The sequence below is a fragment of the Triticum urartu genome, chromosome 5A (assembly GCF_056163025.1).
Source record: "Triticum urartu cultivar PI428250 chromosome 5A, HENAU_Tu73, whole genome shotgun sequence".
Taxonomy (NCBI): domain Eukaryota; kingdom Viridiplantae; phylum Streptophyta; class Magnoliopsida; order Poales; family Poaceae; genus Triticum; species Triticum urartu.
In genome coordinates, this window is record NC_141877.1 from 287,790,811 (window position 1) to 287,808,744 (window position 17,934).

The window sequence follows — 17,934 nt, forward strand, 5'->3', positions numbered from 1 at the left end:
AATGCGATAAACGAAAAGTTGGACTATTTAACATGTCTGCTCCAGGGGCAAGCTGCGGAATAGTATGCGAAACAGGTATACTGCTCGTGATAGAGACCACCTGGGATTTCCGTAACGCGGCATGGCTTGTCTGATTCCCTGGTCCTTGCATCGTTTGTGCGGCAATTGAACTACCGAACAGGCCTTCCGAAGAGTAGAGTCCTAGAAGTAAGAGAAAAGTAAAAAATCGCCAACCCCTGGTGCGGTTTAAGCCGTGTTTTGGGCGTGCCGTGATGGTGCCCCTCCCCCTATGCCCATGGTATTTCCAGAGCGTAGTTATGGACGCGAAGTACTGGCGTCGCCTTTTTGCGAGGGTTGGGGTTGGGGCCGCATTGCTACGCCTACTCGGAACATGCCAGGCGGTCTTGTTGTAGTTTACTCCGGGCGCGCTTGACGGTGTCCGGACGTTTAATGGCCGGACTAGAGAACTGCCTGGAGAGGCTACTTTGTACTTCCGCTGCAAGGGCCGCCATGAGCTCCTCCGTTCGAAGGGAGCGTTCGGTGTTTCCATTGACCATAATTACTCCACGAGGGCCTGGCATCTTGAGCTTAAGGTATGCGTAGTGTGGTACCACATTGAATTTGGCGAATGCGGTTCGCCCGAGAAGTGCGTGATAGCCACTGCGAAATGGGACTATGTCGAAGATTAACTCCTCGCTTCGGAAATTATCCGGAGATCAGAAGACCACTTCAAGTGTGACTAAGCCTGTGCAGTTGGCCTCTACACCTAGTATTACGCCTTTAAAGGTCGTTTTGGTGGGCTTAATCCTCGAGGGATCTATGCCCATTTTCCGCATTGTATCCTGGTAAAGCAGGTTCAGGATGCTGCCACCGTCCATAAGGACTCTAGTGAGATGAAATTCGTCAATAATTGGGTCTAGAACCAATGTGGCAAATCCGCCATGACGGATGCTAGTGGGATGGTCCCTTCGATCAAAGATGATCGGGCGGGTGGACCATGGGTTGAACTTTGGGGCGACTGGCTCTACCGCGTATACGTCCCTTAACACACGCTTCCGCTCCCTTTTGGGGACATGGGTTGCGTATATCATGTTCACCGTCCGCACTTGTGGGGGAAAACCCTTCTGTCCACTGTTGTTCGGCGGCCAGGGCTCCTCGTCGTCATCGCTATGCAGCCCCTTGTCTTCATTGTCGGCGCTTAGCTTGCCTGCCTGCTTGAACACCCAACAATCCCTGTTGGTGTGATTGGCCGGCTTTTCGAGGGTGCCATGTATTTGGCACAAGCGGTCGAGTATTCGGTCCAAGCTGGACGGGCCCCTAGGATTCCTTTTGAATGGCTTCTTCCGCTGACCGGATTTAGAGCCTCTGAATCCGGCATTAACTGCTGTATCCTCAGCATTGTCGCCGTTAATGCGGCGCTTCTGCTTGTTGCGACACGACCTGCCACTAATGTCCCTGGTGTCCGAACTACCAGGGTTCTTGGTCATATTGTTGCTACGAGCGAGCCAGCTGTCTTCTCCAGCGCAAAAGCGGGTCATGAGTGTCGTGAGTACTGCCATAGATTTCGGCTTTTCCTATCCGAGGTGCCGGGCCAGCCACTTGTCACGGATATTGTGCTTGAAGGCTGCTAGGGCCTCAGCGTCCGGATAGTCGACTATTTGATTTTTCTTTGTTAGGACCGTGTCCAGAATTGTCTGGCCGATTCCTCTGGCTGCTGGATTACGTGACTTAGGTCATCGGCGTCTGGGGGTCGCACATAAGTTCCCTGGAAATTGTCGAGGAATGCGGCTTCCAGGTCCTCCCAACAACTGATTGATCCTGTTGGCAAGCTGTTGAGCCAATGCCGAGCTGGTCCTTTAAGCTTGAGTGGGAGGTATTTGATGGCGTGAAAATCGTCGCCGCGGGCCATGTGGATATGAAGGAGATAATCCTCGATCCATACCGCAGGGTCTGTTGTGCCATCATATGATTCGATGTTTACGGGTTTGAAACCCTCGGGGATTTGATGCTCCATTATTTCGTCTGTAAAGCATAGTGGGTGTGCGGCGCCTCTGTACTGGGCGATATCGTGACATAGCTCCAATGAGCTTTGTCTACTGTGTTCGGCCATGCCGAATTTGCGGCCGGCGTGGCGGTTACTGTCTCGAGCCGTGGGGTGCCCACGCGATCCGTAGATCGATCGTGTTTGCCTTGCCTTGTACTCCAACATGTCTCGTAAGTCCGGCGCATATTCCCGTGCCTTGGTACGGGGTGCGGCTTGAGTGGAGGGCCGGGAGGCCTCTTTGTCGCAGCCATGAGGTGGCCGTTCGGCCGCATCAAGTGCTTCCTCCTCTAATCGGGGTAGCAACTTGCGCTTTGGGTAACTCTTGGAGGGGCGTTCGAGTTTATGCTCTTCGGCCGCAAGGACTTCAGTCCATCTGTCAACCAGCAAATCTTGATCAGCTCTGAGCTGTTGCTGTTTTTTCTTGAGGCTTCTTGCCGTGGCCATAAGCCTGCGTTGGAAACGCTTTTGCTCAACGGGATCCTCTGGCATGACGAATTCGTCGTCGTCGAGGCTTGCCTCGTCTTCGGAGGGAGGCATATAATTATCGTCCTCGACCTCTCTGTCTGCCGCTCTCTCATGAGGGCTGGTTTCTCCATCCTCCTGTGCTAAACCTTGCTGGAGGGGGTTTTCTTCGGCACTCTCCGGAGTATTATTATCTCCCGTGCTGGAATCACTGTTTTTGTGTTGGCAGGATTTTGAGCGGCGCCGCTGACGCCGGCGCTTGGGCTGTTTCTTGGAGGGGTCATCCTCCGCTGTTCCATCGCCATCTCCCTCTTTTGGGGTGTCCACCATGTATATTTCATATGACGAGGTGGCTTTCCAGGGCCTAGTAGGCGCTGGTTCTTCATCATCTCCTTCATCGGCGTCCATACTGTCGATGTCTTCGGAGTCGAAGTCGAGCATGTCGGTTAAGTCGTCGACGGTAGCTACAAAGTGGGTGGTGGGTGGGTTTTGAATTTCTTCATCGTCCGTACCCCAACCTTGCTGACCGTAGTCCGGCCAGGGCTCTCCTGATAAAGAGAGAGACTTCAGTGACTTCAGGATATCGCCGAAAGGTGAGTGCTGAAAGACATTTGCGGCCGTGAACTCCATGATCAGTGCCCAATCGGATTCGATCGGCAGGGGCGCGGAGGATTCGGAGTCCGGAGAAGGATCCAGCTCCGTGGAGTCACGAGTCTCGCAGAGTACGGGGATGGTGTTCGGCTCAACCGCCGTTGGGATCACAGCCCCCGAGGTGGCGTCCAACCGCCCATCCTCGATCGGCGTAGTTGACTCCGAACTAAGGGTCGGAGCCGGTGCGGGTGCGGCCTCCAGGGCACCGTTCGGCGGTAGAGTTAGATCATGCTCGTCATGACAGTGCGGCGCGCTCGGCAGTGGTTCGAATCCGTCGAAGATCAGGTCCCCGCGGATGTCAGCCGTGTAGTTTAAACTTCCGAATCTGACCTGACGGCCAGGGGCGTAGCTTTCGATCTGCTCTAGATGGCCAAGTGAATTGGCCCGCAGTGCGAAGCCGCCAAAGACGAAGATCTATCCGGGGAGGAAGGTCTCACCCTGGACTGCATCGCCATTGATGATCGTAGGAGCCATCGGGCCTGATGGCGACGGCACAGAGGAACTCTCAATGAAAGCACCAATGTCGGTGTCAAAACCGGCGGATCTCGGGTAGGGGGTCCCGAACTATGCGTCTAGGCCGGATGGTAACACGAGGCAAGGGACACGAAGTTTTACCCAGGTTCGGGCCCTCTCGATGGAGGTAAAACCCTACGTCCTGCTTGATTAATATTGATGATATGGGTAGTACAAGAGTAGATCTACCACAAGATCAGAGAGGCTAAACCCTAGAAGCTAGCCTATGGTACGATTGTTGATGTGTATGTTGTCCTACTGACTAAAACGCTCCGGTTTATATAGACACCAGAGAGGGTTAGGGTTACACAAAGTCGGTTACAATGGTAGGAGATCCACATATCCGTATCGCCAAGCTTGCCTTCCACGCCAAGGAAAGTCCCTCCCGGACACGGGACGAAGTCTTCAATCTTGTATCTTCATAGTCCAGGAGTCCGGCTAAAGGTATAGTCCGGCTATCCGGACACCCCCTAATACAGGACTCCCTCAATCCCGATGTGATTTGAGTTTGGCGGCGGCAAGGAGGAAGGATGGGACATCTCTCCTAGTTCTTAGGGTTGCCCCATTATATACGCTGGTGGATTAGGTTAGGGGCTAACGGATCCCTCCGATCGTAAATGGACGATCGAGAATAAAAGTTTAGAGGAGTCCAAATAAGAAAACGGTGATATTTTGTAGATGTTTGGGGATGTTCCGGACCCAACGGTGATGACTATCCGGGTCGGGTTCGGAACAGTTTCGGACACACACGCGAGGGGGTTTGTGCACTGAGCAAAGAGGGGTTTTCGGACCGTGCGACGGCTCCGGACGCGAAGAGGGATAGGCATGGGCCTAGGTGGACTGTGGAGAGCGGGTTGGACTGAGAGGAGATGGGAGAGATGCAGCCCGGCACAGTTTCCGGAGACCGAAAACGTCCGACGAAAAGACCGGCTATACTGCCGCTATACTTATTCGTTGGGGCATCAAACAGACTCTGAACGCGATGAAATTTGTCAGGTGGTCTACTTACACTAAAATAAGACGGCACGCCAACTTTCAACCCATTCCGAGAACATCTTCCGGCCACTTATAAAATAATATCTCGGACATGCCGCGGGCGCGTGCGAGTGTGGTTGGACTCAGAATGGACAACAGACGGAACTGGGGAAACCCGGACGGATGCAAGTTTCAAAAACATGATGATGCAATGCACATGATGACATGATGGAAGGCAACACGCAAGCAAATGACATGGCAACGCCGGCGAATAACTGGAAGACATCTGGCACATCAGACTCGGGGCATCACACAATCCTACTATAAATTAGAAGGCGTTGTTTAATCTTAGGCATTCTTCTCTTTGCATGACCATAGAATATGCATTTGGGTCACTCTATGGAAGATTCAAAATACTTGATAATGCTACCATGTTTTTCCGCTATCCTACTGCTACTTGTGAGTTGCGTTGGGATTTTTCCCAAAGAGGAAGGGTGAAGCAATATAGTAGTGGATAGTATTTCCCTCAGTAGAGAACCAATGTTATCGAAGCAATAGGAGACTCACACAAACGCTTAGTCAAAAATACCTACACACAAGGGAAAATATTTGCATCCAACGTGGGCAAGAGGGTTGTCAATCCCCTTGTACTCGTTAATTGCAAGGATCAAATCTGGTAATAGGTGATAGATAAATTGCAAAGTAAAATAAAAGAAAGAGAATTGCATCAAGGTATTTTTGGTAGTTGTAATATGATTAAAATAGACCTGGGGGGCATAGTTTTCACTAGAGGCATCTTTCTCATAAAAATAGCATACTGTGGGTAATTGATAAAAAAGTGCATAGTTATGATGTTATTCATGTCAATGATCTTGTATATAGGCATTACGTTCGTGATAAGTAGACCGACTCCTGCCTGAATCTACTAGTATTACTCCACTTTGAGAGAGCTTTTATACTTGCCTCTCTACATATTACGTTCATAACAAACAGAGTAATGCAAATATGATGACATAATGTAGACAGAATAAAACCACGCAATACGATTAAACCCGTCATTTCCCCCTTAGTAGTAACAATACAAATACGTGCCCCGCTAACCCTTCTGTTACGAGGTGAGGACAATTCAAGATGACATAATGTAGACAGAGTAAACTCAAGAAATATGATTAAACCCCGTCTTTTTACCCTTAGTGGCAACAATACAATATGTGCCTTCCTACCCCTATTGTCACTGGGTGAGGACACCGCAATATTGATACAAAGCACCTCTCCCATTGAAGATAAATCAATCTAGTTGGCCAAACCAAACAGATAGTTCAAAGAGAAATACAAAGCTATAATAATCATGCATGATAAAGTTCAGAAAAGACTCAGTTACTTGTAATGAATATTCTGATGATAAACCCACAATTCATCGGTTCCCAACAAACACACCTTAAAAAAATTACATCGAATAGAAATTTGAGGAGAACATTGTATTAAAGATCACACACACACACACACACACAGAGATAGATAGATAGATAGATAGATAGATAGAGAGAGAGAGAGAGATCTAGCTAATTACTTGGACCCGTAGGTCTTTGGCGAACTACTCCCACATCATCGCAGGTGAAGTAAGGTTGATGTAGAGGCCCTCCATGATTGATTCCCCTTCGGCAGAGTACCAGAAAAGGCCTCCATATGGGATCACAGAAGAACAGATACTTGCGACGGCGGCAAAATTATTTCGATGGATGCTCTGGTGTCTTTCCAATATTTGGGAATTTATAGTGTTGAAATTAGGTCAGACGAAGCCATGAGTGTTCCACAAGGCATCAGGGCGCCCTATTGCCTTGTCGTCTCCTCATATCTCTTCTGGTCCCTCCCCGAAGCTTTTAGGTCTCCTATGTCTAGAAAAAATCATCAAAAATTTCTTCGTGTTTGGACTCTGTTTGGTACAGATTTTCTGTAAAACCAAAAACAAGCAGAAAACAACAGCTGACACCAGACACTAAGTTAATAGGTTAGTCCCCAACTTTTTTTATAAAATTGCATATAAAATATCTAATATTCATAATATAATGGCATGAAACAATAAAAAATTATAGATACATTGGAGACGTCTCACCTACTCAAGTAGACATTGTTGCAACTTGCTACATTATTCATGACTTAGGTTTATAAATGATGGGATAGATAAATTTATCATACACGAGGATGAGTGGTTTGCAATTATTAACTATGCTTCATCATCAAGTGGTCAAGCATGTGAAAATACATCAATGGTTATGTAAGGGCATTTCCCTACTTTGTGTTTTGGATGATGATGACAACCCTTTGTTGGTCTAATCTTGTGCTAAGTGTTTCAGGTTTTCGGTATTTAGGCCTACATCGGTTAGCTATTCTCTCTGAAAGGAAAAGATCGAAGATGAAGTTTTCTATGCTTTTTATCTCTTTGGTCGTAAGGAACCCGTACTATCAAGAGGGAATCCACATTGGAATGAGTTGAGGGAATCTTTTCACATACACCTTCCTCACCCCTCTCTTGCCTTCCTTAGTTGTGAGAGAGAGCTCTTCCCTTCTTATCCTGCTTCTTGTCGTGGCTTCCCAGCGGTTGTACCGCTGGTTCTTGGCGCTTACCAGTCTTGATCGAGCGGTTGTACCGCTGCTTTCGGGCGGTGGTACCGCCACCATGCTCAACAAAGACTAGGGCGGTTGTTCCGGCCAAGTACCGCCCAAGTACCGGTCAGACTCCTGTTTTGATGCGGTACTCGGGCGGTGGTGGCCCGGTTGGTCCGGTTGTACCGGTACCACCGGTGCCCTGAGCGGTTCTACCGCTCAGGACTTAGCCGCCCAAGCGCTCAAGGCCAAGCGGTTGCACCGGTCCTGTACCGCTCGACTACCGCACTCAGGGGTGACTCCCTACTGTTTCTATGCGGTGGTTGAGCGGTGGCTGGGTGGTTGGTCCGGTTGTTCTCATAAACCGGTACTACCGCCTAGTCGCCCGGTTGTACCATTTGGTAGGGTTCTGCACGTAAACTGTGAGTCCCGGTTGTACCGGGACAAGGAGCGGTTGTACCACTGCAGTACAGAAAATGCAGTAACTGTTGGATTTTTAGGGTTGCTATATAAGGGTGCTTCTTCCACCTACCACACCTACCTCTTACCTCTCTCACTCCACCATTAATGCTACTCAAGCTCTCTAGCCCGATCTCTCTCCCTAGCCACTCAAACTTGTTGATTTGCTAGGGATTGAAGGAGGAGACCTAGATCTACACTTCCACCAAAGGAGATTTGATTCCCCTATACTTTCTTGTGTGGATTTTGTTACTCTTGGGTGTTTGAGCACCCTAGACGGTTGAGGTCACCTCGGAGTCACATTCCATTGTGGTGAAGCTCCGCGGTTTCGTTGGGAGCCTCCAATTCAGTTGTGGAGACAGCCCCAACCTTGTTTGTAAAGGTCCGGTCACCGCCTTCAAGGGCACCAATAGTGGAATCATGGCATCTCACATTGTGTGAGGGCGTGAGGAGAATATGGTGGCCCTAGTGGATTCTTGAGGAGCATTGTGCCTCCACACCGCTCCAACGGAGACGTACTTCCCCTAAAAAGGAAGGAACTTCGGTAACACATCCTTGTCTTCGCCGGCTCCACTCTTGGTTATCTCGTACCTTTACTTGTGCAAGCTTATTTGTGCCGTATCCCTTGCTTGCTTGTTTGTTATTGTTGTTGCATCATATAGGTTGCTCACCTAGTTGCATATCTAGACAACCTACTTTGATGCAAAGTTTAAATTGGTAAAGAAAAGATAAAAATTGTTAGTTGCCTATTCACCCCCCTCTAGTCAACTGTATCGATCCTTTCAGGTTAATTTTAGGCAAGGAATTGCATATCACATGTGCGCAGACCAGCAAAACTACATGCAACACAATAATATGTAATAGCATGATTTTTACCTTTGTAATGTCATGGTGATGAACTGTGAACCCTTGTACTTGTTGGGATTTATTTGTAATGCCACATTATGGGCTGATATGAATGTTTGTAACTCTTTTACTTGCTAAAATATATTGGTAATGCCACATTATGTGTTGAAATCAAAGTTTTTACCTTTTTATTTGCTGAAATTTATTGGCAATGACACAATATGTGTTGAAATGAAAGTTTTTACCTCTTTTAGAATTTACTTCCTAACATGCACTGTCATGACACATGGTTGCATAACCTTATAGGAAATGGAAGGTAAACAAGTTGTATGGCAGCTCCGACCCCTTCGTTCATGCTTGACCACCTATGCTCCGACCCCTTCGTTCATGCTTGACTCGGTCGATGGGCTTAGAACATCCACTCACTCCAAGAAGTCTGAGTTGGCTTGTTGTGCAACTACTATGAATGAGTATTTTTAGCTCAATTTGACATGTGGCAACATTGGTAATCACAATAGGATATGGACAAGGAACGATCAAACTTAGGGGATTGAGTGGTGCATTATGGGATGATGAGAACTCTATGATCCTTCTTGATCATGAGCACTACACTAACCATGTTAAGGTATGTCAAATACTAGGTGGGATGTGTTTCTATATGTGAAATACTTGGTGAAATTTGTTCCTATATGCCAAATACTTGTTGGATTTTTTATTTAAGACAAATACTTGCTGGATTTTTTCTATATGTCAAATATAAGCTAAAATGAGTTTATCTAAGTCAAGAATTTGATGGACCTGTTTACTATAGAGTAATACTTGTTGGATTTTTTTGATATGTCAAATACAACCCGAAATAGATTTCTACACTCCAATAACTTGATGGAATTTGTTCCTGTATGTCAAATATAACATGAAATGAGTTTATCTATATCAAAACCTTGTTGAAAATTAGTTTCTACATGCCAAATACTTGTTGTAATTTGTTTCTATATGTGAAATACAACATGAAATAAGTTTCTGCGTGCCAAAAACTAGCTGAATTTTTTTTGTCTATGCCAAATAATTGTTGGAATTTGTTTCTATATGTGAAATACAACCTGGAATGAGTTTCTTAATGTGAACAACTTGCTGGAATTTGTTTATTTGTGGCTAATACTTGTAGTAATACTACTTGTTGAAGTTGTTTCGTTTTTTCTAGACCAATAAAGAGGATGCGCCTTTTCTCAACAAGACTCCGAAGCACTATAAAGAGATGTCTATCATTCATGGTAGTAGTATGGCCACAGGTCAATATGCAGATGGCTCAAATGATCCTCTATCTATAGAGGTGAATGAAATTTTATATAATGAAGCTTCCCACTTAACGAAGGTAGCAAATCTCACAATGGCAACTCTTTGGATCCCAATCCAAAAAGAGCAAAAACCAGGCCTAGTGTTGATAAGGGCTTGCAGCCGACCCTTATGCCAGTGGGTGAAAGGCTTGCTATTGCCATAGAGAAGAGTGTTGGTACCGAAAAAATCTCTACGAACATCTCTTCGAACAACTCGATGGTGGGACTTTGGGAGGGCATGAAAGATCTTCTCCTTTTCTATTTGGTTTTCCTTGCAATTATTTTGCCTACTTGGTTGAGAATTCTGACATTACAATGGCATTTCAGCTGTTGGAGAAGGACCATAAGAGTATTTGGGTTGCTAGGTAACTATCCTAGTTCAGTTTCATCCACCCTTGATCTAGAGGTGTCCAAGACATGGACCTAGCTGCCGGCTACACATGTGTACTAATAGATGGAGTATCATATAACTCTATCGACTTGAGCTCACGTGGAGCATCAGAGAGATTAAGTTTCAAGCCTATCGACGAGTCCAAGTAGCTAACAAAAAAAATCTCTTAGAGGCTTCCATCGAGTGGGGGCTTCTGATGCACAACCTCATTACGAACATACCAGCAGCGCCACAAAGTCATGAGAACCATGCTTCGATCAATATTAGGTAGCGGGTTCCACACATGAAATAATCGTTCCTTCCCACTGTTCTCTACCTCTTCCAACACCAGTAGTCTCCAAACTTCGGACATAGTTCTTCATAATTCACGAGCTAAAGGAGAACAAAAAAAATGGATGATAATTATCTTGTTCAACATCACATATAGGGCAAAAACTCGTCGGCTCCAAGTTTCTTTTGTGTTTGTTCTTCCATGCATGTGGGCAATGAATCGGTTAAAACCCTCTAAGCAAAATTAGGTACTGTCGGGGGTACCTTTGAAGACCATACCATCGACCAACCGCTCTGCTAGCCACGTGGGACCGAACTCGAAGAGGCCATGTTGGCTCTTCATTTCATCACAAGCCAAATCATATGCACTTTTTTACTGAGAACATTTTGTATTTGCATGGACCCCATGCCAAAGTGTCAGATTCAGTCTCGACGAGGCATTGATTTTCAAAATTTCAGCAACATCACACGGGAGAAAATACAACCTTAGGACCTCAAGATTCCACGAAGCATTGTTGTTGAGCAGTTCAGACGCAAAGCGAATGCGACACCTTCCTTGGAGAGAAACTAGCTTGTAGGAGAACATATGTGGTATCCAATTGTCACAACAAACACATATATTATTACCATTACCAACCTTCCAAACAAACCCCTTAAGCAGGTATAAAACATAATTTTTCATGCCAAGATGAAGAGGCATTCGCTGAAAAAAATTGTATCCTCAAAGCTTGCCATCATGCTAACTTTTTTGATATAATATAAAAATATATAATAAATTTTATTGATCTTGTCCTTTTAGCCTACCATGTTAGGAAAACAGATCCCACGAAATTTTATATCCTGAGAGTTCCCTCACCAAGCAACTCAGTTGCTATGCAACAATTCAATAAGTAAAATTAAGGCCTGGTTTGGTCATTCACAAGAATAGCGAGAACAGAATGCTTAAGGAGAAATTAAAAAATGTGCAATACTTTATGGTCCCTTCATCCTTCATTCAACCTCTCATATCTATGTCCTGTCGCTTCCCTCTATCTGCTTTGATTTTCCCCTCCCATCATTCATTTCTTTCTAAATAATTACCTAAAAGCCGGTTCAACTGATAACTGTCACATATCTATTTACTACCAAATGAAACCATATCTCTTGAGTAAGTATAAGTAAATAAATGCTCACCAGATATATACCATTGATTGCAATTTTTGTTGATTGCTTACCAAGCAAGCCGCTTGGTTACCAGATATATACCCAATAAATTACCCCCCCCCCCTCTTCTTAAATATAAGTCTTTTTCGATATTCAAATACAGACTACATACGAAGAGAATACAATACTATCTAACAACAAGAAATATAAGTACACAATGAAAAATCGCATAACACAAAACAACACTACATGAGAAATTGGGTCGACCACTATATGCGTATGAAAATGAAGCCGGAGTCAATTTCTACAAAGATACTGAACACAATTCAGGAACATTAATACCCTCATTCTTAGGATGTAAAGCTGTGTAGAAACAGAAGTCCCAGAAAACTACCTCGTGATCAGCATCTAAAACCCGAAAAGAGGGAGCAGCCCTTTCTGATTTAGTGGCGAACGAGCACGATCGAAACGTTGCGGGGCCGAAAAATGATATGAACACGAGGAGGAGCGGAAAAAGATTGTCTTAATCATGTGCTCGAGGGACCCACCTGTCATGCAGAGTCCGTCGTGGACCCAGCTGTCATCCACCGTGTTACATGAAGGAGCGTTGAGCGGGCATGAGCTGGGTACACGCAAAAGTACCAGGCAGCAGCTAGCGCCAACGTTGGGTTTGTTTAAAGCACAAGCGCACGTGTTCCATGCGCATCTTCCCCCGTCCACCCACATTATATATAGACAGGGGCCTCCTCGACTCTCCCCACACCGAAGCTCACATTTTTCCTCGTCGTCTCCCCGGAACCCGCTCGACATTTGCTTTCCCCTTTGCCATTCGTGCGACTCGTGAGAGCAGCTAAGCTAACCGGAGAGCGATGGACGCCGTGGAGTTGTCCTGGGGCGCGCGGTGCGTCGGGCTGGCCTTCTTCGTCCTGTCCGTCCTCGTGGTGGCGCTCGCCGCGGTGCTCCTGCTCGTGCGCAGGTGGCCGTGGTGCAGCTGCCATGTCTGCCGGACGTACCTCACGGGCTCCTGGGCCAAGGACTTCACCAACCTCGGAGACTGGTACGCGCACCTGCTGCGCGAGTCGCCCACGGGCACCGTCCACATCCACGTCCTCGGCTGCACCGTCACCGCCAACCCGGCCAACGTCGAGTACATGCTCAAGACCAACTTCGAAAACTTCCCCAAGGGCAAGCGCTTCTCCGCGCTCCTCGGCGACCTCCTCGGCGGCGGCATCTTCAACGTCGACGGCGACGCCTGGCGCCACCAGCGCAAGATGGCCAGCCTCGAGCTCGGCAGCGTCACCGTGCGCTCCTACGCCTACAAGATCGTCGCCCATGAGGTGGAGACCCGCCTCTTGCCCGTCCTCACCGACGCAGCCGACAAGGGCAAGGTGGTCGACCTCCAGGACGTGTTCCGCCGGTTCGCCTTCGACACCATCTGCAAGATCTCCTTCGGCTTGGACCCGGGCTGCCTCGACCTCGACATGCCCATGTCGGACCTGGCGAACGCGTTCGACACCGCCTCGCGCCTCTCCGCCATGCGGGGCGCGGCGGCTTCGCCGTTGGTGTGGAAGATGAAGCGGATGCTCAACATTGGGTCCGAGAGGGAGCTCAAGAAGGCCATCAAGCTCGTCGACGACCTCGCGTCGGCGATGATTCTACAGCGGCGGAAGCTGGGTTTTGAAAATAGCCATGACCTCCTCTCCCGGTTCATGGCCTCGGACGGAGACGTGCAAGCCATGGACGACAAGTACCTCCGCGACATCGTGGTCAGCTTCCTCCTCGCCGGGCGGGACACGGTGGCCTCCGCGCTGACCACGCTCTTCCTCCACCTGTCCAAGAACCCTCAAGTCGCGGCAGCCATTCGCGCGGAAGCCGGCGGCGACAAGCCGTCCACGTACGAGCATCTCAAGAGCCTGCGGTACACGCACGCGGTGCTGTACGAGAACATGCGCCTGTTCCCGCCCGTGCAGTTTGACTCCAAGTTCAGCGCTGCCGCCGATGTGCTCCCGGACGGAACCTACGTGGAAGGAGACTCGCGCGTGATGTACCACCCGTACGCCATGGGCCGCATGCCGAGCATCTGGGGCGCCGATTACGAGGCGTTCCGCCCCGACCGGTGGCTCACTGGAGCCGGTGGTTCGTTCGCGCCGCCCAGCCTGTACAAGTACCCAGTGTTCCAGGCCGGCCTCCGCGTGTGCCTCGGCAAGGAGCTCGCCGTCACGGAGATGAAGGCGGTCAGCGTGGCCGTGGTGAGAGCTTTCGACGTGGAGGTTGTCGGAGAGAATGGCCGCAGTGGCTGGGCGCCAAGATTTGTGGCGGGACTCACGGCGTCCATCAGCGGTGGGCTCCCAGTGAGGATCAAGCGCGCTTCGACGTCGAGTGCAGACTTCAAATAATTACTAGTGAAAAACTGGGATGCGCTAACAATGTACATATATAGAGAGAAATAAGTAGGAGATATCAGTAGGATAGTTGTTTCTTTAATAAGAAAATCAACACTTTCATCCGTTAATGTTCACCGTTATTTCCAAAATTTCATGCTTAATTGTGCTATAATTTCAGAAAATCGACCGAAAAAGGAAGGTTACAGGTCTTAGGCATCTAATGAGACCAAAACACTTGATAAACACATATACGTTCATAAATTCATAGACCGGAATCCTCCCTATTTCTATGGCTGATACTCCACTCTCTGACTGAGATACGTTTCATCATCCAAGTATTTAGTAATAAAAAAGATATTGCCTTGGGGATGATGACATACTCTTCATAAAAATAACTTCTTCTCGAGCATTATATAATCATTTACCTTAGCGCTAGTAATGCAAATATACAAGCATTTTTCTCTTACATTCACTAAAGCAGTTACTTGTAAGATTTTGTACCGAACTGATGAATACCACTGGTTGCTTTCTGATATCCCTGGCTAATAACGTAGTGACAGAATGATAATACTATTGGGCCCTGAAGATCAAGGGTTTTAAATATCTTAAGGGCCTATTTGGTTCCAAATAAGTCACCAACTTATAAGTCGAAAAGTGAAAAAAGTGACTTATTTTGCCAAACAGACCCGACTTATAAATCACCCCAACTTATAAGGCATAAGTTGCTCCACCCCAACTTAAAACTTATAAATCGCCCCCTTTTGCGTGGGTCCCACCACCTGCATGATGTTGATTGGTGTGGAAAGGTGTGTCAGGTGATTTATAAGTCAGATGACAACCAAACAGGCGTGACTTATAAGTCACTAGTTTTAAGTCACCTGACTTATAAGTCGGGTGACTTATTGAAACCAAACAAGCCCTAAGAATCCTTCCTCGATATGAGAAGTAAGATATCAAATCCGCGGAGTTCTCCTATGAGCCAATGATTAGCTCTGCACTCAACTAAAAAACTTTTTCATTGTCCCCAACTTAGTCAAATGAAGTTGTCAATCTCACTAGCTTTGTTAGCTGCAAAGATTAATTATTGTGTTTGGCACTGTTTTTTCTATGCAAAAGAACAAATATTCAGAATATTAAAGAACAATAAAAGTGTAAATTGGGGTTGCATTTATGAGGAATAAAGGATCCGATCCAAAATTACCATGTCTATGACGTCTGAGCCGGAGAGAGTAGTTTTGATTGATGATTGCGAGTATTCGCAGACTTGATGAATCAATATGATCGGAATGACAATGACAAAGTAAGCTAATGAATATTACTAGACATATAGAGTTAACCATAATGCAAGCACGCAAGACTTTCCAGAGCAAAAGATTGCGGAGGATTCTCAACAATCGATAGCGTTACGAAGTATTTTGTGGAATACATAAATAGCTGGGGATGCTTTTTTTTGTATTTTGCGTTTCCTACTCATAACTAAAGATAGAAAACAAGTGCATAAAATAAAAATTATTTAATGATTAAAACAAACAAGCACACACACGAGAATATTCACCCCACACTATTGCTCCCCGGCAACGGCGCGAGAAAAATGTCTTGCTAACTCACAAGTATAGGGAATCAATTGTAGATTTTTCGATAAATAAGAGTGTCAAACCCAACGGGAAGCTAAAGGTAGTATTTATATTTCCTTCAAGTTCTATCAACCTCCGATATAACTCTACGCACACTGAATGTTCGCTTTACCTAGAATAAGTATGAAACTATTTTGTAGGTGTGATGCTAGAACTACTTTGCAATTGCAAGAATAAAACAAGGAGTACTTTGGGAGATAATAATAGTTAGTTGTTTAGTATATAGATTTCTATAAAACAAAAGAAGTATTTTGTCCATAGGCAATCAATAACTAGACTGGTAATCATTATTGCAATTTTATATGAGAGAGATACATGAGCTAACAAACTTTGCGTACTTGGATCATATGCACTTATGATTAAAACTCTAGCAAGCATTCGCGATTACCAAAAATCATTAAGGTAAAACCCAACCATAACATCAATGACGTGTTCGGTAGGTCTCCAGCTCCTGCCTCCGTTGACTCTACGAGTGGAGCTGGCCCGAACGCCCTGACTCCGCGCCTGACTCCGCGGAGTCGCAATGGAGAAGCTGGCAAGCGTCGTAGTGTAAAAAGCGAGGAGTCGAGGAGTTGGTCTTTCCCGGATCTCAGAAAACAAAGAAGTTGAAGTTGACTGAAATTACATAGGGATGCCACCGCCAAGTGAAAAGCTAGCGTACCGGTTCGCTATCTAATCCTCTCCCGAGGGTGAGCTTTGCCTCGATGACCTCAAAAACGGGTTCACGTCCCAGCCTTTTTCCCAGGCCTACAACTAGCAGCCCAACAGCTATTGCCGACTGGGCCACAAAACGCTAAATGGGCTTTCAACCTGGAGGAAAACGACCGAATCCAGAAGCTATGGTGCTTTGTCTCAAAAAAAAAAAAAGCTATGGTGCCGAACGAAACGCTACTTCTGGTTTTTTGGATTTTTTTCAAAACTATGACACATTTTATAGCAAATTCGAAAACTATAGCAAAGAGTGGAAAAAAAATATCAAAACTAGCACCCCGTCGGCCACGCGTGGGCCGAAAAGGGTGTTTTCGGCCTCCCTTTGGCCGAAATGGACTTTTCGGCCTTGCCTTTGCCGAAAAGGTGCGTACCTGGGCCGAAAAAACCTTTTTGGTCAGGAGTATGCCGAAAAGTCCTTTTTGGTCAGGAGTAGGCCGAAAAGTCTCTTGGGCCCATCTTTTCACGTTAATGGTTGACCGAAGTAGCATGGCTCCACTCTTCGGCTTACGTTAGGCCGAAGCGATTTTTTTTAAAATTTTGGTATATAAATACTATGCAACCATTGCCCATCTTAGACATTGAAAAAATATATTTTCACAACCCTTTCCCCTCAATATTTTCCTGCCAACTCTTTCCCGCCACCCGTTTCCCGCCAACCCCTTCCAGTCATATGTTCCTGCCATCTGTTTCCCGCCAACCCCTTCTCGCCATATGTTCTCGCCAATCCTTTCCCGCCATACCCAGTATACCATTAAATAAATTCTTCATATTAAAAAAATCATGTTTCTCAAAATCTTTTCACTTTTTTTAAATGGCTTCACAATTCAGAAAAACATTAACCGTATATCAAAAAAATATTCAATGTGTCTTCAGAAATTTTTTAGCTTATACTACAAAAATGCTCAGTGTATATTTATAAATTGTTCATCACTTAAAAAATCAATAAATGTTTGGAATTCTAAAATTTTGTTCATGTGTTCAATAAATTTTCACGTTTTAAAAGTTTGCTCGTATTTCAGAAATTTTTATTTTAAATAATTATTTAAATTGCTAAAGTAAAATTGTTCACTTTTTTTGAAAATGTTGACTTTTTATAAAGAAAGGGATCGGTTGTTGTACATTAGCCAGATGCTATCCTATTTGTCTAGTAACACATATACCGAGCGTGAGGTCAGGTTTTTGACTCCATCGCTTGCGCTTTTATCCCATTTTTTTTTAAAATATGAAGAATTTATTTAATGGTATACTGTGGTATGGCGGGAAAGGGTTGGCGGGAATATATGGCGGGAAGGGGTCGGCGGGAAACGGGTGGCAGGAACATATGGTAGGAATTGGTTGGCGGGAAAGAGTTGACGGGAAAATATTGAGGGGAAAGGGTTGCGCGAAAATATATATTTTCAGTGTCTAAGATGGACAATGGTTGCACAGTATTTATATACCAAAATTAAAAAAGATCGCTTTGGGCCATGCAACTTCGGTCAACCATTAACGTGAAAACGTGGGCCCAAGGGAC

General features: G+C 46.0%; 1 protein-coding gene across 1 annotated transcript; it reads left to right on the plus strand.

Moving 5' to 3' along the window:
• Window positions 1–12,435: 12,435 nt before the first annotated feature.
• LOC125508382 (cytochrome P450 94C1) lies at window positions 12,436–14,210 on the plus strand. The gene has a single exon (XM_048673079.2). It carries the CDS (start codon window positions 12,562–12,564, stop codon window positions 14,086–14,088), a length of 1,527 nt encoding a protein of 508 aa, XP_048529036.1. The 5' UTR covers window positions 12,436–12,561; the 3' UTR covers window positions 14,089–14,210.
• Window positions 14,211–17,934: the final 3,724 nt, after the last annotated feature.